Source organism: Chenopodium album, chromosome 27 (genome assembly GCF_948465745.1).
Source record: "Chenopodium album chromosome 27, dcCheAlbu1.1, whole genome shotgun sequence".
Lineage (NCBI taxonomy): Eukaryota > Viridiplantae > Streptophyta > Magnoliopsida > Caryophyllales > Amaranthaceae > Chenopodium > Chenopodium album.
Window position 1 is genome coordinate 4,951,465 of NC_137860.1, and position 27,930 is coordinate 4,979,394.

At 35.9% G+C, this 27,930-nt stretch overlaps 1 protein-coding gene across 1 annotated transcript; it reads left to right on the forward strand.

Annotated features, from left to right (window-relative positions):
* Positions 1-273: 273 nt before the first annotated feature.
* LOC145619158 (uncharacterized) lies at positions 274-27,130 on the forward strand. The gene is made up of 20 exons (XM_081673776.1): positions 274-454; positions 704-1,316; positions 1,487-1,997; positions 3,080-3,155; positions 6,430-6,563; positions 9,103-9,296; positions 9,547-9,677; positions 9,807-10,082; positions 10,537-10,623; positions 14,223-14,477; positions 16,641-16,781; positions 16,853-17,143; positions 17,233-17,406; positions 18,266-19,181; positions 19,404-19,501; positions 20,933-21,037; positions 22,797-24,020; positions 24,637-25,281; positions 25,371-25,593; positions 26,287-27,130. Exons 2-20 carry the CDS (start codon positions 728-730, stop codon positions 26,919-26,921), a joined length of 6,705 nt encoding a protein of 2,234 aa, XP_081529902.1. The 5' UTR covers positions 274-454; positions 704-727; the 3' UTR covers positions 26,922-27,130.
* The last annotated feature ends 800 nt before the right edge of the window (positions 27,131-27,930 follow it).

The window sequence follows — 27,930 nt, forward strand, 5'->3', positions numbered from 1 at the left end:
TTTGCGATGCTTCCCAAAAAAAAAACATTTATTAATTTCCTGAAATTCCACTTACATAATAGTTTACTCATAACAAATCACTCAAACCGCATAAAATTTTGAGATTAATCGAGGCAAGTCGTACTATTAATCCGTATATACGAAGTAGATTAATACGAAAGTATTATTATAGGAATTCTTTCAAAAAAAAAGTACTCGTATTATTATAGGAAAAAAAAAAATAAAATAAAAATAAAAAATACGTAAGTAGTCTAGTAGATTAACTGTTTACATTATATGCGTGTCATTAATCTTCCTCTTTCTATTATGTTTTCACTTTGTTTCGCTCAATGGAAGTTTTCACTCTAACGCTGCACCCTTCTGTGTTTTTCCCTCTCTTCTCCATTGAAGCACACTTTGAATTCTCCATTGAAGCGCACTTCTGAGCTTTTTCTCCATTGAAGAATCTTTCGAGGTTAGATTTTCTTTTTATTTTTGGAATCATCAATTATCAATTTCACAATCTAGGGTTTAGATTCATGCAATTGCTATGAACTATTGGTTGTATAATTACTTTTAGTTTGATAAATTGTAATCATCGATTTTGTTGCTCGTGTTATTCTATGTGCAATTTACGTTGATTTTCATGAGTGTGAAGAATTTTATGCGATCTTTTGAGCGTAATTTGATAATTGAGTCGAATTTGGTTGCTGTTGTGTTGCAGGATTTTGTTTATATTCCGTTAGTAATGTCAGGGCAGAACAATGATAATGTAGCTTCTCTCCCTGGGCCGAGGGCGGCCGCCTCGGCTCAGGGACGGGCTTCGAGTAGTGGTAAAAGTGATTCACAAGCCTCAGTCTCAGGTTCAGATGCTTCTGCGCTGAGGAGGTCAACTAGGGGTCAGAATAATTCGAGTCCGGTTAGTCGGGGTCAGAATAATTCGAGTCCGGTTAGTCTGAGGAAGTCTCAGAGATTACAAAGGCAGTCCCCACCTGCCACCCCACCCTCTTCTAAGAAGAAGAAAGCTGGGAATCCGAGCCCGTTGCGAAGGTCAGGGAGGGAGAATAAGTCTCACTCTTTAAGCTCCAAGGAGACGGTGGAGAAGGGTTCACCGTCTTCTAAAGGTTCGAAGCAGCAGGCTAAGGGTTCAACTATGTTGGATTCTTCAAAAGAGAAGAACCAGAAGCAAGATAAGACTTTAAAGCAGATTGCACAGGAAGTCAAAGATAAGGGTAAGCAGAATTGCAGTTCTGAAGTTAGTAATAAGAGGAAAAAGAGGCTAGATGCTCGGCGTTACAGAGACATGTTTAAGCCCCTGAAGAAGAGCAAGGTATCAGGTGAGCTGTTAATTACTCATTTACTCGTGGTCTCCTCATTTACATTTTTTTTTCTTTTTAATTTTCTGTGTGCTATATTTCACAAATATGTTGTATTGCTGTTGAGCTTGTTATGCTATATTCACTATTACTTAAATGCTGTTGCATGATCCTTTTGTAAAATCCTGTAGATTCAGAATCTGATAGAAAGAGCAGGCTGGAAAATTGTGATGACAGTGGAGGTAGTGGTCATGAGAAAATTGATGAAGAGGATCAAGGGCGTAGTGATGGAGAAGAAATGAATGGAGATTGTGCAAAGGACATAGATGATGATGCTGGAGACTCCAATTCTTGTGAAATTGAAGATGGAGATATTCTGCTGGCGTCTAGGGGTCATGATGTTGGCTCTCCATCCTCTCCCAGGATTGAGGCTGTGCAAAAACCCGACAAATCTAAAGAAGTTCCAGTTAATGGCGCTGCAATGGAAAATCTTTCCAACCAGGAAATGCAGTTGACTCTGGACAAGCTATCTGACAATGGTGATGGATCTGGATGTAGTGAGAGAGGGATAAGTCTAGGGGTTTCTGCTGTTAGAAGTGAAGGTACAAGCAAATGTGCCATGGATGTTGCTTCCTCAGTATCATCTTCATGCAATTTAAGTATTTTTGCCGAGGAGTGTGCCAAATGCTTAAGAAAGCGAAGGTAATGATTTTTTCATTTCGTAGTTGTTGTAAGTCATTAATTCTCACTAAAACTTAGGGAATGCATATTGAACCAAACATATATTCAACAGTTACCATGTCTTGCTTCCAGTTAATTGTTGTAATCATTATTATATTGTAAATGCCCAGAAAAAATAACCTAATAGCTGATTTGAATCAAATGTTTTGTTTGGTGGATTGAATAACTTGATGTACAAATGGCAAGAAGTTGAAAGTTTGCTCGTTGACACCACTTTAAATCCTCTGAATTCTTGTCTTTGTTCTTTGCAAGGGTGGTCATTATCAAAACAATTTCTTTGTTTGGATAGCTTCCCCTTCCTTTTTTTTTTAATAAAAAAAATTATTATCTTTTCCATTTTTTTTATTATTATCTGTTGTTGTTCATGCATAGTGGGTTCGACTTCGTTTAATTTCATATTTCGTTTTCTACTCCCTCTCTCTTCATCATCTATATATTGCTGTGAGATTTAGACATAAAGATCTCATTTTTTTCTTTCTACACTTCAAACTTATGATTCTGTTTGGCTTGCTTTGTTTTAGTGTCTTTTGAAGGTAAACTTTTGTTTAGAGAGTATGTGGTATCAGGTATGTGATTTGATTTGTGGTATGGGAACAATGTTGTAAAATTCTACCCGTGTGAGTCAGTGAGTGTTTCTACAACCCACAAAGTAATTGTTCTCTTTGTTTGAAAGTAAGTAATTGTTCTCTTTGCATAAAAAGTAAATGTTCCATGTGTCTCTCTCTGTGCAACTCAACTTGCCATGCAATAAGCTCTTGCAAGTGAAGGTGGACTTGGATAATTTAAGTAGTCAAAACTCCTATGCGTTAATAGTTGTCTAGAACCTATTGAACAAGAATGCAACCCTTGGCCACCTGGTGCAAGATTTTGGGCACCGTCAAGCTTAAGTTGCTCAAAGTACATAGATATGTGTTCAGAAATTTCAAAATATGCTTTACACTCCTATCATAACAGAAATTTTCCCTCACATGCTAGCGCTCCCATTCTTTTGTCAATCTGTGGACCTGTCATTCCTAGTTTGTTTAAATACCTTTTTGTCGCAGGCTGGACTATGATTCTCCGGAGGAAGAGCTTTGCTGCTGTCTTTTAAACACTATAAATGACATCGATAATTCTAAGGTTGGTTTTTATGTTTTACTATATTTTTAGTTTATGTGCTGTTGGCTTTTTTGATTTACTCTTTCAACCCCTGTGGCTCTTCTTCAAAAAGTATTATGTACAATTTACCAACATTTGATACTTCGTATATATATTATATGAGGTTCAATTAAGATATCTTCACTGTAATCATTTTGATCGGCCATCAATGCTACTTCCACTCTTCATTTTCTCTTCCATACTTGTGTCTGGATGCTCGAAATTTTGGCAAGTGTATGGTTATATGATACTTTAATGAAAAATCAAATACTTTAATAATTTTCTTATACCACACGTCCACACAACTGTAGTAGAATATGTAAATATATATGGAAAATAATGATTAAAAATATGGGTTTGTTTGCGGTTGTGGGAATGGTCACATTGTCTCGGTAATGGAAATGATTAGTTGATTGATTCTTGTTGTGGTTGTTGTGAAGCGAATTTTATTTCAAAAGCTATAACAGTTGAGTAGACTATTAGGGGCTTCAAGCCTTTATTGGGAGACACGAGTAGTCTGTAATGTCTCTCTAAATAGCAAGCAACTTTTGAGTGAAACTTGACGTGTAACATTCAATGTGGGGGTGGTTTGGGGTTGGAATGTTTGATTCGGACACTGTCATGGGTTTTTGTAGAACATAGTTGTAATCAATCAATTGAAAATCTTAAAAGTTATGCTTAATTGAAATGATTCGATGGTTTAGACGGAGACACGAAGAGTGGGATCACGGAGAGCTTAAATGAGGTAGAGGGAGACCGAATCTGACTTGGTTGGAAGGAGTTAGGAAGGATATGAAGCAAATGGATTTGCATGAGAATGAGGTATTTGATCGTAAGGGTTAGAGGAGGAAGATTTTTTATGGATGACTCTACCGATCAATCACTTTTGGTTCATGTACCCGGACCCCACTTATGGGATTAAGGTTTTGATTAAAATAAGAATGCGTGCGATATGTGCTCACAATAGGCTTAATAAAGCTTTTTAATATATTTAACCATGATATCAGCCTAAAATGTGTGTGTACTTCATCTGTTTCATAGTACATGCACTGTTTTGATGCTAACCCTTGTTAGCGAAGCAACTTCGACTATTAACAAATTTAATTTTTATAATGAAATTATTCTAATAGTTTATATTTTGAAAATATACTATGAGATTAATCTGACAACAACAGTAGTAATCGATCAATTGAAAGTGTTATAAGTTATGCTCCAATTGAAATGATGCAGTCATATGTTCGCACCATGAGATGGCAATAAGAACGTGTGCAATATGTGCTCACAAAGTCACAATAGGCTTAAAAAAGCATTTCAATAGATTTAACAATGATGTCAGTCTAAAATGTGTGTATACTGCATCTGTTTAATAATACATGCACTGTTTTGTCTTTTACTCTTGTCAGCAAAAAACTTTGACCATTAATAAATTAATAGTTGATATCTTGAAAATTTACTATGAGACTAACCTTACAGCAATAAAAATGACATTTTTCTTACAAATTTTTAAAAAAGTCCAAGTTAGTAAAAAAATAGCGCAAAAAGTAAATTGGGTTTATTGAGAAGGAGGAAGTATGCATTTGTATGGTAAATTTCATGCATAAAGTCTTTTAAAAAGGATTTTTTTCAGTTTATGTTGTAATTCTACACCCATGTGTATTTTTTTTTTATTGATAACAATGATCCCAACTATGTTCATTCATCTGTTTCCAGTCCATACTTTTGAATAAATAAGAACAGTCCTTTCTATATTCAGTCTTTTATGGGAATGGACCCTGGCAATTTGATTTAAACCTATGGAAGATGACACCGATGACACTCAAATGACCTTTATAATTATGTTCCGTTTTCTTTTTCTTATTTGACTTTCATAATCACCATAAACAATGAACAATAACAACCTCTTCCCTTTGGTTCATCACCCTGTCAGCTACCTCCTGCTACTCCCTCGCCCCTGCTCACTATTTATCGAAACCACCACTAAGATCCCAACCCACCACCCGCCTTACCCATTCCCAGCGTTCAACCTGATTGGAACCTCCATTGTTCCATCACCTTCTTTCTACTGCCAACTCCCCCCCCCCCCCCCCCCCCCCAAACCCAAAAAAAAAAAAAAAAAAAATTGCCCTTTGCAACTGCCTAGAAAACCCCAGCATTACCCAAAATCAATGACCCATGTACTCCACCAGTCCACCTCCAGATAATCAAGTCGCTAAACAAATTAAGGGATGCTGAAAGGCCTGAGACTGTTGATTTAATTAAATGATGTCTGATGGGCTTATTTTTGAGCCAAAAGGGCTCTAGTATAATTAATTATTCAGTTAATGAAAATTTTTGTACTAGTATACTGTAAATTATAATGTCAATACTATACTAGTGTAATAATTTAATTCATTGAAATTTTGATGTATGAATCAAATTTTCAATACAAGTGTACTGTAAAAATTTGGGATACACATGAACAAGGACTTATATTGCAACTAATTGATGATGGCCCTACTGTTTCTTCCCAAGGCTGCTTGTTTTTCTCCTCAACTGCCCTATTGCTACTAAATCAGGGATTCACAATTGTGTCTTCTGAATTTTGCAAGAATCTGGGAATATAGTTGATTTATTGCTTTAGGTGAAGTTTAATTGTTACTAAAGTAGTTGAATGTGTTTTATTTATTGAAAAAAATAATTGTTGGTGCCGACTATTGTCTTCGTTGCTGGTTTCTAGTTCATAAAAGGTTGAAGAAGGATGCAAAGAAGTGGAAGAGGTGAAGAAAGGGAGTCAATTGTTTGGTTATGTATTAGAATGGGGTAGGTTTAAATGGTAGTTAATTAGTTAAATAATTACAACAATAAAATCAAAACTGTTGAGTCAAAAAGGGGCTCATTAAAATCATGCGACTATGACATGACCCTTTTTTACCTGCTGGAGCAGGCCACTTTTTAGTAAGGTCCATTCTTTATTAGTGCACATATAGTTTTACCTCTTGGGACTGTTTAAAGAAGAGTGATCATAGTTTGGACTGTTGGCATCAATTTCCTTTTTTCCGCCACTTATTTAGTATAATGAACCTTGGGATTATAGTCTGTACTTAGTAATTTTTTAAAACATAGGGGTACATTGCCTACATGGTGGAAATTCTACTTCTGTAATGATCAGCTCACACATTGCTTTAATTGCATTTATATGTACTCTGTTTTTCTTTGGCATCTAAAGGTATTATTTGGGTTTTGTATTGATCCCTAATTATATGTTATAATGAATTAGGATAGAGGGCAATGCTGGACTGTTGTTACTACAGAATTTGCTGAGGACCTTGGTTGCGGTGTCAAGCAAAGCGCTTCTAAGCTTGATGTTCAGCAGATTACTTGTGTTACTTGCAAACTTGCAGGAAAACTCTTGTGGGTAACTTTGTCCTGCTTTTTCTCTGTCTTCTTTGTCTATTCCACTATGCAATTCTTCTAATGGATCCTGTTGTGGGTTATTGTAGACTTCAACCTACAATCTTATACTCTAGATTAAAATCGAGGCAATGGCTAATTTGTCCTTTATGTAGTTAGGATCTTTTATACTAAGGGTTTACTTAAGGTTGCTGCTTCAAATTTAAGTTCTTTCATACATGCACTTTTTGATTTGTACTCTTTGGTTCATGTTGTGAATATTTGTTTATTAGGAAGTATTCTCCATTAGTCCATTTCTTAGCTTAAGTGTTGAAGATGTTTACTAAGTTTTCTGCTAGCAGCTCACCTCCCATCTAAGTTGCACTGATACGGATACGGGGACAAAAACGGGTACGGGGACTTGATACGGCAAAATCAAATTTTCAAAAAAAGGGTACGGCTCGGATACGGCAAAATATAAATCCATAAAAAAAAAAATTAATCCACTCAACACAACTTAGAAGAAATACAAAAAAAAAAAAAAAAACTTAGAAGAAATACTACGGAATTTAATGTCTTAAAAACATAAATAAAAGAGGTAAATTCAATCTCCAACGATCAAATTTCTTTCCAGATCCGGCTCATCAAGAGAGAGGTCCATTCAATTGCCACTACTACTATCAATATTATGAGACTCCATTCAACTGCAAAATAAAACAAAAAAAAAAGTCACCTACTGACATTCTCAATTAATGTTATCACTACAGTCCACTAAAATATCAACAACCACATGCAAATAAAAAAATTTTAAAAAAAGGAAACAAAACACCAACAGCCGAAGGTCACAGATCGAACATGAAGAAAGGGGAAAAGAAGAGAGAAACACTTACATGGCGTAGAAGGGTCGCTGCCTCGCCGGTGCCGGTGACGACTGTCGCGGATGGGTCTCCGGTCGCTGCCTTCAATTAAATCGGACAGTTGGAAGAGAAAGCTCAGAGTTCGAACAATTTAGGGTTTGTGAGAATTGGGGGAAATCGTAAGTTTTGTACTGATTTTTTTTTTTTTTGTAAGAAAAATGGGCTGGGCTTCATGGAAACGGCAAAGATAGGGTTTTTCCGTACCCGAAACGTTTCCGCTCATCACCCTAACCATCCCCAAAATGACTTGGTGTACCACTTTTGATGGGGACGTATCCCAGGCGTACCCGTACTGTACCCGTCCCCGATACGTTTCGGGTACGGGATACGGCACTCAACTGGCGTACCCGTGCATCATTGCCTCCCATTCTCTTCAACTAAAAATATTTCTGTAAAAAGCAATTCTAATTAGTAAAATTTAGTAACATTATTGAATTATATACTCCATCCATTTTATAAAGCTATTCCCTCAGCTTCACATGCCAATAGAAGTGATAAAAGTGAGGTCAATGGGCCCTTTGTTTACATGAGAGAGAAGCTGCTTATAAACAATGTGGGGATTGGGTCCCTTGAGAGAGAAGCTGCCTATAAACAATGTGGGGAAGTGGGGCCCATGGGGTGGCCTAAGCTGTATTCAACTCTTTGGTGATCAAAAGAATGTTATATGTTTAGGTAAATACTGTCTTGGCAAGCTGAGCAGAATAGTGCGTTGTGCATATGCTTGAACATCTGGGCTTGATTTCTTGTGTGTTCTATTCCAATATTTTTTCAAGCTTGGGAAATCCTCAGTTGTAGCTCTATATTTTTTCAAGCTTGGGAAATCCTCTTCGGAGCTTCTCTCTCCTGCATTTTAATTCACTGGATACTATTCTATTTAGGGAAATCCTCATTTGTAGCTCTATGTTTTCTGCATTTATATCTGATAGGCCATAAATTGTATGAAAACCTAATAACAATTGGGTGTGCTTATATTATATACAAAGTGACGTTAAAGATGAATTTTTGGCTAATAAATGGTACGAATAATAAATTATGCTTCCCTTTGTACTGTTTAAGAACAAATAATACCGTACCTTGACCAACACCATGACCATATGAATAACAAACGACTCCCTCCTACCCTACTAGCAAGAAAACCGATTTGCAACCACAAATGGCCACCATTTGCGGCCTTCACACACGTTACCCTTGACCAACATTGATCATCACCCTAAACATTCTCACCAACATCATTAATAACCATCTGCATAATTCACTTCCCATCCCATCAACTGCCACACCTAAACTCATTTATTGAAACTTAACATCACTGGCCTCTTAAGCCCAAGCACTGTGATTCAGAATAAATTCACTGGAAACCACCCAACGTGCCTTCACTACCTCATCATTTATCATTTTTACAGACAAATCATCATTATTGTTGTTTTATTTAATCATCAGTAGCATTGCATGTTTCTTAATTAAATTTCCTTGATTTTATGGCTACCATATGAAAAGTGCAAAAACATTGAACTTCCTATTAGAATTTTCCATAATTTTAATTTGCAATATCCAGTTTATATAACCATAAATGTTGTAAAATGCTGTGTTATCTATGATATATGTTATAATTATTGATTTTTTTTAAAAATTTTAAAATTTAGGCACTGTAGTGGAAAAGGATGCGGAAGAAGTTATCATCCTCCATGTTCATTGAACCCCGAGGAAAATATATATCTTTCAAATTGGTACTGTTCTGACTGCACTAAGAAACAGTTGACCCTTGGTGTTCATTCTGTGTCTGAAGGCATAGAATCAATTTTGGATGTTAGAGAAGTGGATATGTCAAACACTGAAGGTACTGATAAATTGATCTCATTTTAGGTCAAACTAAGGGTAATGGGGACCATATTGTATTCATAGTGTTAGCATTACATCAAAAGTGAACAAATGACTATAAGTATTGTTCCGTTGGGCTTCAGTCTTGCACTGCTTATTTTGAAATTTTTAAAAAGGAACAAGCGACTATTATATGTACCTGCTACTTTTTTATTATTGCATATATTATGAAGATGACAGATGCTTCACATGATAGTGTGTTGTTCCAGGTAGACTGAAGCAAAAGCAGTGCTTTGTCAAATTTAAAGGTCTTGCTCATATTCATAATCGCTGGGTACCAGAAATACTGTTGGTTCATGAAGCCTCAGAACTTCACGCAAAGCTTGGCAAACAGAAAGAGGTATACCAAACATCTCTTAGCTGTTTGCAGCCAATGTTGGTGCCTTATGAAGTTGGCTGTGCATATGCATAGAAGCTTCTCCTTATGAGTCATCCTCTGGTTTAATGTAACATGCTTCTTTCTTTCTAGGACTCACAGTGGAATCCAGCTTTGGCTGTACCTCATCGCTTACTGCAGAGAAGATCAGTAACTGTCGATGATAAGCCAGTCGATCAGGAAATTAGTCTTGAATCAAAGAGCCAGCACGAATGGCTTGTGAAATGGTGTGGTCTTGATTATGATCAAGCGACATGGGAACCTGAGGATTTGTCTTTTTTTAAGAAAGCTGAAACTCAACGATTGATTGAAGAATATGAAACGCGTCATAACAAATCCCGGAATCCACCATTATCTGGAAATAATGAGGTTTGTTATTTATGCAGCTTCATATTCAGATGTGTCTCTACCAATTTGTACGTTGTTGAAGACCTATGAACAATTAGTAGTTTTATCCATATACAGTATTGTATTGGTTCCTCTAAATAAAGTGAAGTGCCATTTTTAGAGGAGGGGGAGGTAGAGTGAGTTTGAAAGAATGCATAAATCTTTATGGCACTTATCTAATTTTAATAATCTTAATATATGTTTTCTTATCCCTCTTTTATATTTTACAATTTTATTTCTAGTTATGCATGACTGTTGTTATATGATTTACAGCATACTCAATATTCTCATCTACTGTTTTTTCTTGTGTGCTTTGGGAGTTGGGACATGTTCTATCCATCTCTGGTTTCAATTTTCTTGATTTCGTGACCAGTTGTTTCTCTTGCTAATGGGACATCAGTTTTCATATTTGGTTTTGTCTATTCATGCCTTGTAGGCTCAGGAAAAGAGAAAGGATTCGCATGTCAATAAGCTTCGTGAGTATCACCATAAGGGGCATAATGCTGTTCTACTAGATGAACAGGTATGCCTTTATTTCTATGATGTCTGCTTCTTGATTTCTTACATTTCCGTTGCGTTGGTTGGTGATTGATATGATAATGTCGTTGATGCGTTGCACCTTGTTTTGTTGTACTCTTACTAACCATGCCAATCTTTCTGTTATGTTTGGGCACACATAATAAGTTTTATAGTTGGGTAAGGTTTTTGGCAAGTAGTGGAGGAATTAGTATACAAAAATAATGATTGGAAGATAGCTACTGAGTTGGAGGGCCTACATCACATGGCATAGAGAAAGAGAGCTGGTAGGAAGGTCCATCACACATATGTTGAGTGTGTTAGGTTTCCATTTTAAGTAACTGAAAGATTTTTTGTGGACTTTTAAAAAGGGAATATAGGAAGATATTTTTTGTTGATGGAAGAAATATATATATAACAGTGTGTTTGGATAAAGAAAGGGGAAGGAAAAGAAGGGGAGGGAGGAGAAGAGGAGGGGAGGGAAGAATGGTGAGTTTTCCTTCCAAACCTCTCCATCTTTGCAGGGATCAATTTCTTACAATTTAACCCCTCTATTTCTCTCCCCTCCAATTCCCTTCCTTCATTATTTGTTATTCAAATGAAGGATACTCCATCTCCCCATTTGATAATGTCAAGAAAATTAGAAGGACAAAGTTGCTGATAATGTCCACAGCTGATTTTGTAATTCAATCTTTTCCCTCAGTCTGACGTGTCCTTTCCCTCTATTTTCTTCAATCCAAGCACACTGTAAATGTCGAGGCCTTGAGGGGTAATTTATTAAATAGATATTTATACTAGGACAAAGTTGCTTTGTAAGCTCCCCCCTCCTTTTAGCCTATCTATATTTTTTCTTCTAGTTTAATGGCTCCCGGCTTAGATCTAAAGGGCACAACATGGCGCAAAAGTCCTTGAAGCCTAGGCCCAATGTGAAAGGCTAGGCACACTTTGCTCGTATATTATTATATTTGATTTTTGTAAAATAAGTCATAAAAAAAGTGTTCTGAGAAAAAGAGTTCTTCAAATGGAAGTAGGAGATATGAGGTTTCTCTCTTCGTTAGTACTCCATTCGTTTCGTAATAATTGCAACACTAGGAGGGCATAGAGTTTTAAAAATTTATTGGGTGGGGACCAAAAGGAGTATTTTAAACTATAAAGTATAGTTAGTGGAGATTTATTTATTTAATTTTTTAATTGTTAGTAGGAGAGAGAGAATAAAAAAATAGTGCAAGTGGGGTTGGTTGGATAGAGAAATAATAGAATATTGGTGGGTCCTTACCAAATAGGGAAGTGTTACAATTACTATGAAACAATCAAAAAGTAAAGTATTGCGATTATTATGAAGAGGGAGCACAGAAGTAATTCTTATTGTTGCAAAGTTGAGTGATTTTTCCTTTATAAAAAAGCTATGTTACACATTAGCTAATGATGCAACATAAGGTGCAGAGCCTCAAGTGGTCGCCTAGAAAAAAGCACATAGGCACCTTTTGTAGGTCTTTGTGTCTCGCAGAGCTAAGGCGCCAGCTCTCCTGCCTAAGTGTGCTTTGCGCGGGTGCGTATAACGATCACTGTGTAAAATTAAGGTACCTGGTCTTCCAAACATACTTTGATAATGGTTTAATTTTCTTGATAACGTCGGTTGATGTGATCAGACTCCCGACACGTCAGACTGGCAAAACTATGTTGAATTATCGACATGTCTGAGTATTGTTGGAGATGGACTGAAATACATAATAAATGTCAGCATACTTTCTTCTTCTTCTTCTTCTTTTTTTTTTTTTTTTTTTTTTTTTTTTTTTTTTTTTGTGTGTGTGTGTGTGTGTGTGTGTGTGTGTGTGTGGCTGTTTGCTCCATACCTCAATTGCTTTTTATTTTAAATTTTTTTGGGTTTTCTGACAAAACAGTGTTTGTTTAATCTTTTGAATTAGACCCTGTTGTTAGTGGTAACTGTTGGTTAATATTGCTGGGATAATTGGAGAAGCATCCAAGCCAAGTGGGCATTTAATTTCTTAACGTGCCTATTTGAGTTTTTTATTACGTTTGTGGTACTTATCATAGAATTTAGGGAGTTGCAAGCAACTAAATGGAAACATTTTTTTTTTTAAAATTTTAAAATTTACTAATTATACTTGGTTTTATTCATTTTTTCTTTCAGACTAGGGTTTGTATTAACAAAGTCTGTATCTTAAAATTATCCCTCTATTGCATGGAATTGAAATGGACATTTGGGCTTTTCCTTGTTTGATGGTCTCTGGTATGCAAATCAATTTTCCATGTTTGACTCTTGGAAGTTGTTTCTGTATACGAGTGTTTAGCTGAAATGAATATGTTGATTTTGCTAGCAAAATTTGGAGGATTGCTAGTCCTTGTACTATGTGTTTTAATGGTTTTCAAATTGAAGGATATTAATGAGTAGGATTGAGCTCTTTTTAAATTGTGGATGCCAAATTGAATTCGTGTCAATTTAAAACTACAGCTACCTGAATGTAATGTATAAGCTAGTATCAAAGTTGCTTTGCTTAATTATCATAAAGATTGTTAGGTTTTGGATGAAGAACCTTCCATGACTCATGATATATTAGAGGTTAGAATGAAAAAACTTGACTGCCGTGATAATTGATTAGTCCTATTTGATCAGGACAAAGTTAGGAATACCTGAGAGATTGCCGCATTTGAGCACATATTCTCTTTAAGATAGTTGTCTTCCGTGACTAGGCATTTGCGTACTCACCTTTTGTGCACAATTTATCATTTGCATTTTGAACCTTACTATTCTTTTAATTTTTTTGTCATCTTTTGAACTGGTTTTTTTGTGCAACAACTCATTTTACAGGGTGCTGAATATTGAATCTCTCTTTGCATGGATAATGTGTCATTATTTGGCTAATTTGTTTATCTTGAATATTCTTGTATTTAATTTGGTCCTTAGATTATTTCCCTTTAGGACCCACCAGGGCGGGATGGGGATGAACTTTGGACCCGCCGCGGGGATGGGGATGAAATGTTAGGTGGAGGTGGGGATGGGGATGGGGATGGGAAGGCCAACATACACCATGCCCGCCCCGCCCCGCCCCATTGATATCCCTATTTAGGAGAGTGTTATCTTTGCTTGCAAAAGATTAGTTATCAGTAGTTTAATTTTTCTTTATTTTTATTTTTTTTATTTAACAATCTTAATTAAATATGGGGAGAACAAGAAACATTGGCTGTAATGAAACATTATATCTTTCTTTAGTTGTTTGGTAAACAATTCGATTGCCCTCCTTTGGTAATTATTAATCTTACCTATTGTGCTTCACTACTATTAATAAATTTATTCTTTTTTTTTTAGTTGGGGAAGGGGAGGGGGTGCGTGTTTGAGGCCTTTGAGCTATCCATAGAGCATTTTAATTGATATATGTTCGAACTTGGATCCATGAATTTAGATTCTGAAAAACACTTATGATATGCAACTTCTTTGAACCTGAACCTGTGATTTTTTGGCCAATTGCTATTTGCCTAATTGCATTCTTTTTCAAGATCTTAAACTTTTCGCTGTTTCTGTTTTCATCTTACCATGTGAAGGGTCTGTTTCTTACTTTTATGGTTTGGTTGAATGGGTTTTTGCAGGATAGATTTGTGAAAGTAATCCATTTTGTTTCATCCTTAGTGACTCAAGGGTCTCGGCCATTTCTCATCATTTGTCCGAATGCATCTCTGCCATCCTGGGAAGCTGAGTTTTTGCACTTAGCAGCATCTATCAATGTTGTGGTTTATGGTGGAAATGCAGATTCACGTCATATTATAAGAAGTCTGGAGCTTTATGTAGATGGTGGTCAAGTATTGCTCCAAGTACTTCTATCTAGTGCTGAAGCTATTGCTGAGGTATGTGCATTTGAATAATAAGATAAAATTGTTTGTATACCACCAGGAGTTCAAGACTGATCCAAGAAGGAATTTGTAGGTCTAGTTTTTTTTTAAAATAATTGGTCTTTTTTATTTTATTTTACATATTTTTGTTACAGGGAAACATCATGTATTTTTTTTTTTTTTTTTTTTTTTTTTTTACTTTCTGGATCTCATGATTATATTTGTCATTCTTGCTATGGCCCTCTTTTATCATTATACTTACCTCTGTTTTTTTTAGTTGACACATTCTTTTTTAGGAAGTTTTTTTAGTTGACATTTTTCCTTTTTTGGTAAGTTTTATACCTTGTTTTTTTAGTATACCCACTTGCTTTATAATTCTCTTTCACTCTCTCTCCTCTCCTTAATATATGTGCCTAAATTGAATGTGTCAACTAAATAGAAACGGAGGAAGTATATTTTTTTAAATTTTTTAAAAAAATTTATGGCTCCTTGGCGTAATGTTTTATCATTATACTTACCTCCGTTTTTTTAGTTGACACGTATTCCTTTTTAGGAAGTTTTATTAGTTGACATGTTTCCTTTTTTGGTAAGTTTTATACCTTGCTTTTTTAGTATACCCCACTTGCTTTATTATTCTCTTTCACTCTCTCTCCTCTCCTTAATATATGTGCATAAATTGAATGTGTCAACTTAATAGAAACGGAGGAAGTATATTTTTATAGTTTTTATAAAAATTTATGGCTCATTGGCGTAATGTCTTGTTTGGATTCTAACAGATATCTTTGACTTGTTTATAATTTCTTGTATCATGATAATTGATTTTCAGTCTCTTTCCTAGAACACCTTATCCTCTTGTTGTACTTAGATTTTGGGCTGTGCAGTTATATTGATTTAGTTTCCTTATAAAAAGATGGGAATACCCTTTTTTGCTATGTAGCTTTTAGGCATTGGCTTCTGTGCAGATTGATAATGCTTGTTGTGTTTATGTGCCTATTCCCATTTAAAATGTAAAATCTGGATGAGTTCAAGCTACTTTCAGTTTTGGTGCGATTCACTTAATGTGTTCTGCCTTCAATTTTGCCTTCTGATTTAAGCAAATTGCAGTAATTGCAATACACTTTTAAGTAGGGGTGTGATTCTCACCACCTTGTTTTAATTCTGTCTACGAGGCATTAATTCTATGGGAAACCTACCCTTAACTTTAATGTTTTATTTGCTTAACTGTGTAATTTCAGTGGGCAGGTATGTCCATTATCTATAATATTTAAAATGCACATGTATTGTTATGCTATGTTGTTTTTTTATTCGATTAATTTACTGTATTAGCTGCTTGATTGACGCTGTTTTATGGGTCTTTGAAAATTCTTGCTATTGGTGCTGTATCGTGAAAGCAGGCGAGTTATGTAATTTAGAATCTTTGGATAAAGGTTTAACATAGAGATTTGAATTTTGTACAAAGTCAAACAGGTAGTTTTTGGGCAAAAGGGTGGGTAGTAAGTATGAATACACAAATGACTTCAAATGTCAGATCAAATAATTGTTTGCCTGTTTGGAGCACTTCATAATTGTTCTTGTTGTAAAATCTTTTGCATTAATATCTATTCTTGTGTATTTGTAAAAGTTTTATAAAGTTGATGTGTATATAATTGAATGTATAGTTTTGTAATGGAGGGAGTAAAAGAGTGGTAGTTTTGGTGGATGATAAACATCATTGTTCTGCTTGGATGAACAAATTTTTGTTTTTTTTTCCATTGATGTTGGTCGGCAAACCTAATGAACTGTTGACTTTCTTGGGGGCTCCTGATCTCTGTTGTTTTGGGTTTGCATTATGCCGTTTGCTCCTGTACTTTAGTAGTCTAGTGGGATTAGTTGCATATTTCGAATCATTTGAAGATGAATCTGGGAATACTACAGTAGGGGTGAGGAAGAAGATGATGGAAGGCATGGATTATTTTTCCTGAAATATACGACCAACAGAAATTATTATGGCTTTATTACGTTTGATCCTCTTGAACTTTTTTTTGGTTTCAAATTAACATGATTTGATGCAATGGTGCTTCTATTATTATGTGCTTTTCCTCTGTCTCCACTTCATCTGTACTTTGTAGGTTTGAATTGTTGTTATGTTCTATCATGTAGCTTAATGGGGTTTGTTCTTAACATACTGATGATGTGCAGGATGTTGAAGAACTGAAAGGCATTCATTGGGAAGCTGTTATTATCGATGACTCCCAACAGTCCTGTATTTTGACTCATTCTGGTTGTATCAAGAATTTGGATACTGGATGGAGATTACTTCTTATGAATGCCCAGTTAAGGGTAAGATTACTTCTTCATAGAATGTTGTTAATCTTATCAAACATGTCCTGATAGCAGTGTTGAATGTGCAGGATAACATAATTGATTATTTAAACATCCTGTCCTTGCTGGACCCTGTTGGTATCAATCAAGATCCCAAACTACTTTCTAACTCCAATGCTGACATTAAAGCATTGAAAGATAGATTGTCCTCTTTCATTATTTGTGCAAGATTTATTGAATATTGGGTACCAGTGGAGATCTCAAATATTCAGCTTGAACGTTATTGCTATTCTATGCTGTCAGAATTCTCTGCCCTTCGCACATTTTGGAAGAGTGATCCTGTGGGCTCCCTCCGTGATATTATAATTTCGTTACGAAAGGTATTTTCTTTTAAGAATTCATAAATAGGTGAAGGATGTTAATATACACTTTTACCTTCTCACTTCTGATGCTCTTTATGTTTTTATAGTGCTGTGACCATCCTTATATAGTGGATTGGCAATTGCAAGAATCCCTAACCAAAGATCTTCCCCCGGATGCTAGGATGAATGTGGATATCCAAGCTAGTGGCAAGCTACATTTTCTTGAAAATCTTCTCTTTGAGTTAAAGGAGCGAAAATTGAAAGTTCTTATCCTTTTCCAGGTACTTAGTTTTTATTATTAAATGAAGTTCTCCTTAGCTACAAATTACACTGTTGAAAATTGGATTCGTTGTCCCTTTATGTATACCTTTGACATCCTTTTTAGGGTCAAAGGTAATCTTGATATGGATTTTTTCATAATACAGACAAGACTCAAAACTAGTATCTTAAAACATGCTTTGCTAGTCTTGCTTTAATACACTGAACAAAATACTTGTCTTAGTGTATTCTCAGCTGACCTGATTTTATACATAATTTTCTGATCTGATTTTATTAAATTCATATGTTTACTTTTGCAAATATATATATATATTTTTTTAATCTTTTTTTTTTTTTTTGTCATGGATATAAAGATATTTAGAGAGAAGCTAACGCAAATAAAACTATATGGTAAGATATGATCTAATCTCGTCTCTAATATGATCTAATCCCGTCTCAAAGTTGCAGATAACAATTAACGCAAGTAGGAAAATGGATAAAGTAAGTAAAAATGTGCTTAATTAAAATGAATTGAATATAGTCTCACTAGTCACTAGTAATATATGAAGTAGTGCTCTTATGAAGTTACCCATGGATAAGTTGTGTTTTTCTCCTCTGTCCTATGGGACAATTTGTAAATGATGGAAAATTTAACCACTTGATACTTGTATGTAATTTTTCCTATAAAATTGTCTTGTATATAGTATGCTGTATCTTTAATTTTTTTGTTTCTTTTCTGGTAAGAAAATTCGATGCATATATGTCTTGTATGCTTACGTGTTTTACATGCTTTAATTTTTAATTTATCTATTCGTTCCTCGATTTGCCTTTATTGATGTATTCTGTCTTCTTATCTATGTGGTTTGATTTGACAATTGACAGTCAACTGGTGGTACTGCAAGGGATGCTACCTCAGTTGTTCTTGAAGATTTTCTTGGGAGATTTGGTTCAGATTCTTATGAAGCTGTTACAAGTTGCGTTATCCCTTCCAAGAAGCTTGCCGCTTGCAACCAGTTCAACAGATTAAGAGAGAGATCCTTCTTTTTACTGGAGACACGAGTTTGTAGTCCAGCCATTAAACTTTCGACAGTAGATGCTGTTATTTTATTTGACAGTGACTGGAATCTTCATAATGACCTAAAGGCACTTCAAAAAATCACAATAGATTCAAAGCTTGAACTGATTAAAGTCTTTCGATTGTATTGCCCATTTACTGTTGAAGAGAAAGTTCTTATCCTTGCTAAGAATGATATGATCCTTGATAGCACTCTGCATGGTACTAGTCCAAGTACTAGGCATATGCTTCTGATGTGGGGTTCCTCAAATATGTTTTCAAGGCTAGATGAGTTTCACCGGGAAAAAATTCTGGACTACAAAGACAATATTGTTTTCAGATCTTCATTTATGATTGATGTTAGTAAAGAGATCGTTTCTCTAATTCAAGATTGTAATAATATTTACTCAAGTAAATATATATCAGTAGCACGACAGAATGGTGGATGTTATGTCAAGTGTATACCCTTGGTTGGAGAGCAGAAAATTCAGCAAGAAGAAGTTCCACCACCTGATTTTTGGACTAAGTTATTGGAAGGAAAGCAGCCTCAGTGGAAGTATCTTACAGGCTCATCTCAGAGACACAGGAAGCGTGTCCATTATTCTGACGAGTCTCCTTCTGAAGTACATAGTGATGAAGCAGCAAAGAGGCGTAAGAAAATGGATAGTACTAAGATTGATTCTCCTTCCCAGCAAACTGAACCAAGGCTAGAGAAACAAGTTTCTGGGAGCAAGGAGCATCAAGGTATAGTTCAGTTATTTCTATGGTGGCCTTTGTTTGTTTTATTACTTGCGCTTAATCTATATTATTGATTCATAATGCATCAAAGTTTGGATCACCCTAGTAACTAATTTAGCATCCAGTGTAAACAATGTCCCAAGCTTTTGTTTATTTATTTTTATATAAATGCTGATACAACCTTGTTTGTCGTTTATAATTGTAACCTTGAAACTATATCTATTGCAGAGTCTGGTGATGTAGAGAATCTGCATAACCAGCTGGGGGATCTTTTTGAAATGTTGAAGCCAACTCTATTAGACCTTTGTGAAGCTCTGCTACTTGAGGTATGCTTTTAGTATGGAGTCGAGAAAATGGTGCATGTGTTGTGGGTATTTTTTATAAGCTTTGATATTATGTGTGGGTATTTGATGGGAAGTATTCTCTTGCATAATTTTATGGGTTATCTTGATTAGATATTGCAAAACATGTTTTCTTTTCTTATGCCTTTTGTTAATGCTCAGCACTACTAATTATTATGTAATACTTCCTCTGTTCCCCAATTATTGCAACATGGGGATGGGACACGTATTTTAAGAAAGGAGGGAAATAGAGAGGAATAAAGATAGAGACCCATGTGATGAGGAGAGAGAAAGAGAGAAAGCATGTGCAAATAGAGAAATGTTGCAATATTTGTGAAACCTTCTAAAATGGTAATTGTTGCAACATTTGTGAAACAGATAAAATAGGTGATTTGGGTGTGCTGTATCATTTTGTTAAGGGTATAAGGGATCTTAGTCGGGATCACTTATGGAATGAGATAATCAGGAAGAAAGTAGGGGTTACCAGTTGAGACTAAGATGGAGAAGAATTGTTTAAGATGGTTTGGACATTTTGTAGTCTTTGGGGCTAATGACTGAGATAAAAATTTGAGAGACCAAGAGAGATACCTTAGTATTTTCTCTGAGAGGGGTTTGATTACTAGTTGTAGCCTGTGCTGCCTTTTCCTTCTCTACTGTGTCAGTAAACATTTCCATGTGATGAGTTGTAGTACAAAAGTTGGTATTTTTTACCAATTGGTCCAGCTTATTGTTTTTGAAGAATATGTTAAGTGGATATAATTTGAGTGATATATAATCGTGATTTGCCTTTATGTCAGTATAAGCTCATCACGGACATCAGTGCTTTGTCGAGTTGGTCATTCTTGCTTCTGTTGTCATAGTCCACAACCGCAAGCTAAACTAATAACAGTTCTTATACCTCAAAATATGCCTTATGACGAGGTGGTGTGTTTGGCTAGGTAACATAATGGAAATGCGCTTTGGGAGGTGGGGGGTCTGGTTAGTGTAGATCTTTGAATTAAACGTTGAATGAAATCGCTTTTTTATGTCTTTCGTTCCATATTAGTTGATACATTTCTTTTATCATGTTTGCCAATGCATAAACTAAATCGAATATATCTTTAATTATACTATTGTAAAATATACTAAAACTTGAATTTTAATTCACATGACTATTTTTACATATCTATAATTCACAAATGATTTTCAAAATAGATAATATGAATAGTGTCAAAAGTCAAAACATTCAACTAGTTTGGAACGAAGGATAGATATCAAACTTTAAATTGGGTAGAATAGACAAAAAGGATTTCAATTATTCAGAAGTCAAATGTCTATGTGCAGTGACTCTACAATTATGTTTACTTTTAAATGATATACAGATTGTGAGACTTAACCTAGTAATTATAGTGTGATTGAAATTTGGACTTTGTGCAGGATAATGTGAAAAGATTGGCTGAGGAATTTCTAGAGTATCTGGTGAAAAATTATCGAGTCACAAGAGAGCCTGTGACTACATTACAAGCTTTCTTACTCTCAGTGGTATGTATTGCTTCCTTGTTCTTTTTTTTTATTTATTTTTATTTTTTTATTATTTTTTTTTATAATATATTATTTTAAAGGTATGGAGAACCCTAATGAATTAGCACCTCTCACAAGTCAATCTGGTCCAGCTTTGCATGTCAGACTCATGGGGAGGGAGAGGGGGGGGGGGGTTGTATAAGGGAATCCTCATCCCTAAAGAGTCCAAGTTGGTTGTAATCCTCCTTGTCTATATGCTGTGGGATTTTTCTTCTGATTCCATCCCTATCCTTAGATTATACAAAGTATTTTATATTCTTTATTATCCTTGAATTGGGTGGCCAAAATAGAATGAGATTATTTATGCCATGTTTGACAATTTATATTTGGAAAATTTGTTATTATTAATCCCAACTTTGTGCCATTTACTTTCTTTAATCCCAACTATCGATTTTTCCTGAATAATCCCAACTTTGGGGGGCATTTTCTTCCATCAGGTGACCTGATAAAAAGGTAACTAATTTATTTTTTTCTTAAATGCCACGTGTTGCAATTTTATTAGTAAAATATTAAAAAAAATAAATACCAAAAAAGATATACAAAAACCAAAAAACAAAAAACAAACCCACTGGCCACCTCCATCCCACCGCAGCCCCACCTCCCTTCCTCCCCAACTCTCATCGGTAAATCACCATCTCCCTTGCCACGACAACTTTTGCTGGATTTTCGCCTCCCTTGCACCGAATGTGGAATGTGGAGTTGTTGGTTGTGTTGTTGTTGCGTGGGTTGGGTGTGGAGTTGTTTGTTGTGCGGCGCAAATTGTGGTTGCAAGGTGGGAATGCAGGGAGGTGGATGTGCTCTGGAGGAGGGGGTTGCGCTGGGGTTTGGAAGGATTTTCCGGTAGGGGGCTGGCCGGCCGGGCTAGGAAGGGGAGAGGGTAGTTTCAATTTGTTTTCCGACAGGGGGATACGGGGGCGTTTTACGGGATGGGGGTAGGGAGTGGGAACGCCAGTCGGCGGTTCTGGGGTCAGGGGGACGATGTGGCTGGGTTTCAGCATGCAGGGAAGGGGAGAGGTGTTCCCGTGGAAGTATATCCGGCTAGGGAAAGGGGAGGAGGGTGGGGGTGCGGGTGGTGGTTTTTTTTTTTTTTTTAGACAAATCACGTGTTGACATGTGTCCAATAACTTGGTATAATAGGTCATTGACTTTTGTTGACCGGTTTGGGCCAGATGGAAGAAAATGCCCCCCAAAGTTTGGGATTAATGAAAGTAAATGACCCAAAGTTGGGATTAATAATACTTGTTCATTTATGTATTGAATGAATAGGAATTATCTTGGCTTTGCCTTGCCATTTGATTAAATTCCAAATTATTCAAGTTAATATATTTCCTTATCTTCCCAAATAGCACCAGGGGAACTTTTTAGTGTTGCATTATTTTTGGTGGAGTATTGTTTGGTTGTGTTATGTATATGCATCCTTCATGAAAATATACTGAAATCTTTGCCAAGGAAATAGCAATACAAGATCAATTTAAATGTATGATTATAGGGTGCAACAATAAAAAGCAAAAAGCTTCATATACTTAGAATAATTTATTTATTTAGAGAATCTGTAGTCATGTGTTGCTCTCTGTATTTCAAGAGAGGTTTGGTGTAGTCTCATCTATAGATATGTGGTCCTTCAATATTATTAAGCTTTAGTAAATTTTCTTGTGTTGTTTTTATTTTCTTAGAATGATTCTGTTTTCTTTTGCTCACTTCGATTTGCTGTCTTTAATAGTGTTGGACTGCAGCTGAGGAACTGAAGAACAAAATTGATCACCAAAAGTCGCTTACCATTGCCAGAGAGAGATTGGGCTTTAATTGCTTAGAACGTGACACTGAGAAAATAATTTCAAGGTTGAAGCCAATAATGGATAATTTTATTTGTTTGAGAACGAAAATCCCTAATTCAGAAGGAAATTTTATTGAATCACCACTTGGCAACCTGAATAATGTAACTGTAGAGCTTGAGGAACATATGAAGACGCTTGAAATGAAATGTGGCAGGCAAATGGAGAAGCTAAAAAATAATCACTATGAAGAACTTGAGAAATTTGAAAAATCCTGGGAGGATTTGACGATGAAGCTAGAAAAGTGGTGTAAAGCAGAGTCAGCCACTATTCGTTATACTCACGCTAATTCTGCAATTAGAATTGATAAGTTGAAGGCCTTGGATAATGATTATGCTAAGAAAAGGGAAGAACTAGAAAAGCAAAAATCCATCAAACGTAAAGAGCTTGAAGCTAGGCAAAAGGTTGAAAAAGATTCAGAAGAGAATAAGCTAGCTGGGTATATGAAACGAATTAACTCCTTGTGGTGCCATAAGGTTTCGGAAGAACCTCATGGTAAAAGTGGAGTAAATTCTGAAGTTGTTGAACCTATTGGACCAAATGAAGAATCAAATGGAACTGTGGGTATCAATGGGAACCTCTCAAAGCAGCTAAGTTTCAAGACGAAAGCAATAGCGTCTGTACTTGCTGAAAATCCGGAGAATACAGATGAGCAGAGAGTGAGTTGCTCAAATGATGATTTGGTAGCATCCATAGAGAATATACCAGCATCTAAGGGACCTATTGGACTAGATAAAGAATCAAATGGAGCTGGAGGTAACAATAAAAATCTCCCAAAGCAGAAAAATTCTGAGAAAGAAGCAATAGTTTCTGTGCTAGCTGAAAATCTGGAGAATACAGATGAGCAGATAGAAAACTGTGGGAATGATGATGCTATAACTGGTATAGAGAGTGTACCAGCATGTAATGGGCCTGATACTAGTACATGTTCACCTGAACAGCCTTCTGCTCCTATTGGATTGATTGAGAACGATACCAATCAAATAGATGACATGATAGTAAGTAGATTGACTGCTGTAAAAAACAACCAATATAATGAAGCCAGTTCAACAGGGCCATTGCTCTCTCCAATTGGTTCATTCACGGTGCACCCAAATGCTGTTACGAGTCAGGTTTGCTTTATCTTCTGTCCGTATTCTTTTGTTTTTTTTTTTTTTTTTTTTTTTGGAGGGGGTTAGGGGTAGGAGGGGACTGGGTGGTGTGTTGATTTCAGTCATTTATGTTGTGTATTTTGGACTTGGGAGTGAGAGTGAGTTGCTCATTTCTACTCCAATCTTTTGCTATTCTACTTTCTGTTCCCTTTGATGTTTTTAATTATCTGAGCTCTGTCACAAGGTGTTCTGCCTAGGTCTCTATAATACATAGGTGCCTTGGTCAGTCATTTATGTTGTGTATTTTGGACTTGGGTTTCACCTAGCAGGCTAGCACACAGGGCTGCATTTCTCGGATTATTTAGGGACCACTTCATAAGTATAAATGATTTAAGAAGAATTTAATTGGTAAGTAACAATTAAGAAGGGAACAAAAAAAAAAAAAAGAAAAAAAAGAAACATTCCATCCCTCTTCTTTGTGGGGTAGAAGGGAGGCTGAAAATACATTACATTTCGGTCTTGTGAGAGATCACTGGTTATCCCCAGAATGTGATTGTGTGGGCTCTTGGCTACTATCTATTCTCCTTTCCTTTATTTTATCTCATATTCACTTCTTTTACTGCTGTTACCTGGTTAGGGGATTGGAGATGTATCTCATATTGGAGTGGGAGAGCAAGTAGGACCTGCAACCCGGACACATACTGCGCCTTTCGGTGATATATCATCTGTAAATCCTCCTAATCATGTGCCATCTGACCTTTTGCATAATGAAGAAGCACGCTCTTCTACCGAGGCTTCGTTCAATGATTGGGTTACACATTACAATGATCAGTTGGGAGTTGCTCCTAGTAGGCTTGATAGTCAGCCAATTGGAAATCATACATCTGTTGTGAGTACCACAACCCCAATGCATCAAGATCAAGTGGGAGTGGCTCCAAATGGTAGGCTTGATATTCAGCCAATAGTAAATCATGGATCTATTGTGGATACTACAACCCCAAGGCAACAAGATCAAAATAGGGGCCGCATCTTAGGTGAAGCTGTTTCACAGCCTTTTTCACAGATGCCTGTTCATGTAGTTCCTGCAAATTTTTTCATCCCGAATGAAACTAATGCACCAGTAGCAAGAGGAGCTGTCCCTGCACATTCCAGCCATGCAAATCGAATGCAAATGCCTACTAACTCTTTGGTTACAACACCCAATCATTTTGATCCACTTCAATTTGAAATAGATAGAATGCGTAGAGAGCTGGGTAATTTGATGACCATTCATGAGCAAAAGGTTAGTGAATGCATTGCCTTCGCCTTCTTTACCATTTTTACTATGTCTGCCTTTCTTAATTTTTTTTCCCCACCGGACCGACCTTGCAGAAGTCACAGTTGAAATCAGAATGTGATAAAGAAATTGAGGAACTTGTTGCTCAAATTAAGAGAAACTATGACAAGAAAATTGATGAAGCTGAGGCATCATTTTCACTTAAAAGGAAGGAAATTGAAACATGTCAGAACAAGGTCGTAATGCATAAGATGCTGGCTGACGCCTTTCGATCTAAATGCACCGACTATAAGGCAGCTACAAGGATGCCACAGCTAGGTATTTAATTTTTGGCTTTACAAATGACATTTGTTTAATTTAGGGTCAAATGAGAAGCCCCTCCCCTTACAAAAAAATTAATAGAAATAAGAAAAATAAAGAGAGAGTAAATGAAAGGCTCGATGAGAGGACGCCTTAAAACAAGGAGAAATGTCAGCTTAGCTATTGATTTCTGAGCTGAGATCAAATATTACAGCAATATTTCTGACATTGCTGTTTACTGGCCAATTTGATACTCTAACCACTATCCTCATCCATTAATGCCCATAAGAAGTCATCATTTTTTATATCAAGCTTAAATGTAAGTCTGTCTTAAAATCAACTGCACAATTCATTTTCATGGTAATGGTGTCCTTGATACAATTTTTGACTATTAATATTTATAATTAGGTGGTAATAGAAGTTGTAAAATTTGAAAGTACACATGATAACAAATCTACTAAGATCCCTTTATAATCTTGTATTTTTTTTTTGTTTTTCTTTTGTTTTTCTTTTTACCTTGTTTTTGCCGTCAATGTTTGAAGAATTTGACCTTGAAATCAAATTTATGAAACTTTGACGTTGAAGTCAAAAATAAAGATGATATTGAGGCGGCAGTATTACTTTTTAGTTATACTTGCCTGATTTTACTATTGGTGCTGCTTCATAGTTGATTTTATTGTTGTCTGCTTCTCACAATAATTGATATTGCAGGTAACTCTTCTAGTTCTGTAGAGATTGCCTCGCAATTGCATTCTACAAGACCATTCTCTCCTGCTACATCACCTTCCAGTGGTCCACCTAATGCTACACCACCTTTACGGGCTATTCGTCCCTCTATGTCTTTAAGTGCTCAAGCCAGAAGTTCTCATGTTGACCCTGTAGCACTAACGGCAGGACAACTGCAACAAATAAGGCGTGAAGCACGTGCCCCAGCCCCTCATATACAGCCCTTCAGATCTGCTTCATCTGCTATTTCTTCCAGCTGTATGCCTTCTGATGCGTTGGTGCCACAGCCACCTAACAATCCAACTTCTAACTTAGCACTGCAGCTCCCACCACAGCCACCTCCACCGTCAGTACCAGTACAGCTAAACTCGCGTGGTCAGTCTCACCAAGAAGAATCAATGGGAAGGGGTTCCCCACTTAGCTTAACCTTGACTGCAACACAGTTGCTAATGGATATTACAAGGCGACATGATGCAAATCTTCATTTTAACAACGTACCCTCTTTGCCAGGTAATGTGCGAAGTTCTGACACATCCCAATTTGAGGAAGCAACAAATGTGCAACTGTCTTCGTCTAGTTTACAAAATGGAGACGTGGTCTGTTTATCTGATGACGATTAATTATCGTGACATTCTTGGTTCCCTAACCTGTAATTTGTTGCAACTCTTAGATCCTATTTTCAGCTTGGGATTAAGAATTAAAGTAGTCTGGGTCTGCAAGCTGTATACAGTCCACTGTTATTGTAGCCATAGATTAGCAGCTAATGTAACTAATTGTGATTAATTTGAAATGAAATAGGTGCACTCATATTGTGCAAGATTCTCCCGGTATTCCGTTTTCGTGCAAATGTTCTAGCTTTTGGTGTAAATATACTTTGTGTGTGGTTAATTTGGGTTTCGGGACTTGGGAGTGCACTCATTAGAGATATGCCAAAAATGTATACAACCTTAAAACGACCCAAAACTGAATTAATGGGGCTGAACATGAATTTGCAACTATAATATCTAAATTGATCCAATATGAACTACATGTAAAATTATGTTTCATCTGTGAACGAATTGCAATTGTTAAATGTTAAATATCATTTTGAAAATGAAATACGTAGTATACTTATATGAAGTGGTACTACTTGAATTTCACAATTATTTACTAAAATTGTATTTTGTTTCTCATAAAACTCTTACCTTATTATTTGTTTGGTGTGAATACTAAAAATATGGTGGAAAGAAAACATATAAGAAAGAGGAAAAGAATCATTTAACTTACTTTTTATTTATTTTTTTTTTGAGTTAAATATGAGGTAAGTCTTATAAATAGTGTTTGGACAATTTTAACCTTTAAAATGTTTATTTACTTGATTGCTCCCATTAATGATAATTAGCTCTTTTTTTAAGCTCTTAAGAATAGTATACGCACATTTATGTCCCTAAAAAAATTTGTTTACATACTTTTCCTCATTAATGCTACTAAGTACTAACAAATAAAGTTGTTACGTAAAACTAAACTATGAGAGCTTCACAAATGTTGCTAGCTATGGCGCGCGCATCGTGCGCATTAGCCGACCTAGTCATAGAAAAGTAAAACTTAAACTAGATTTCATTTTACCCCTGGGTAATGGTAACTGTTATA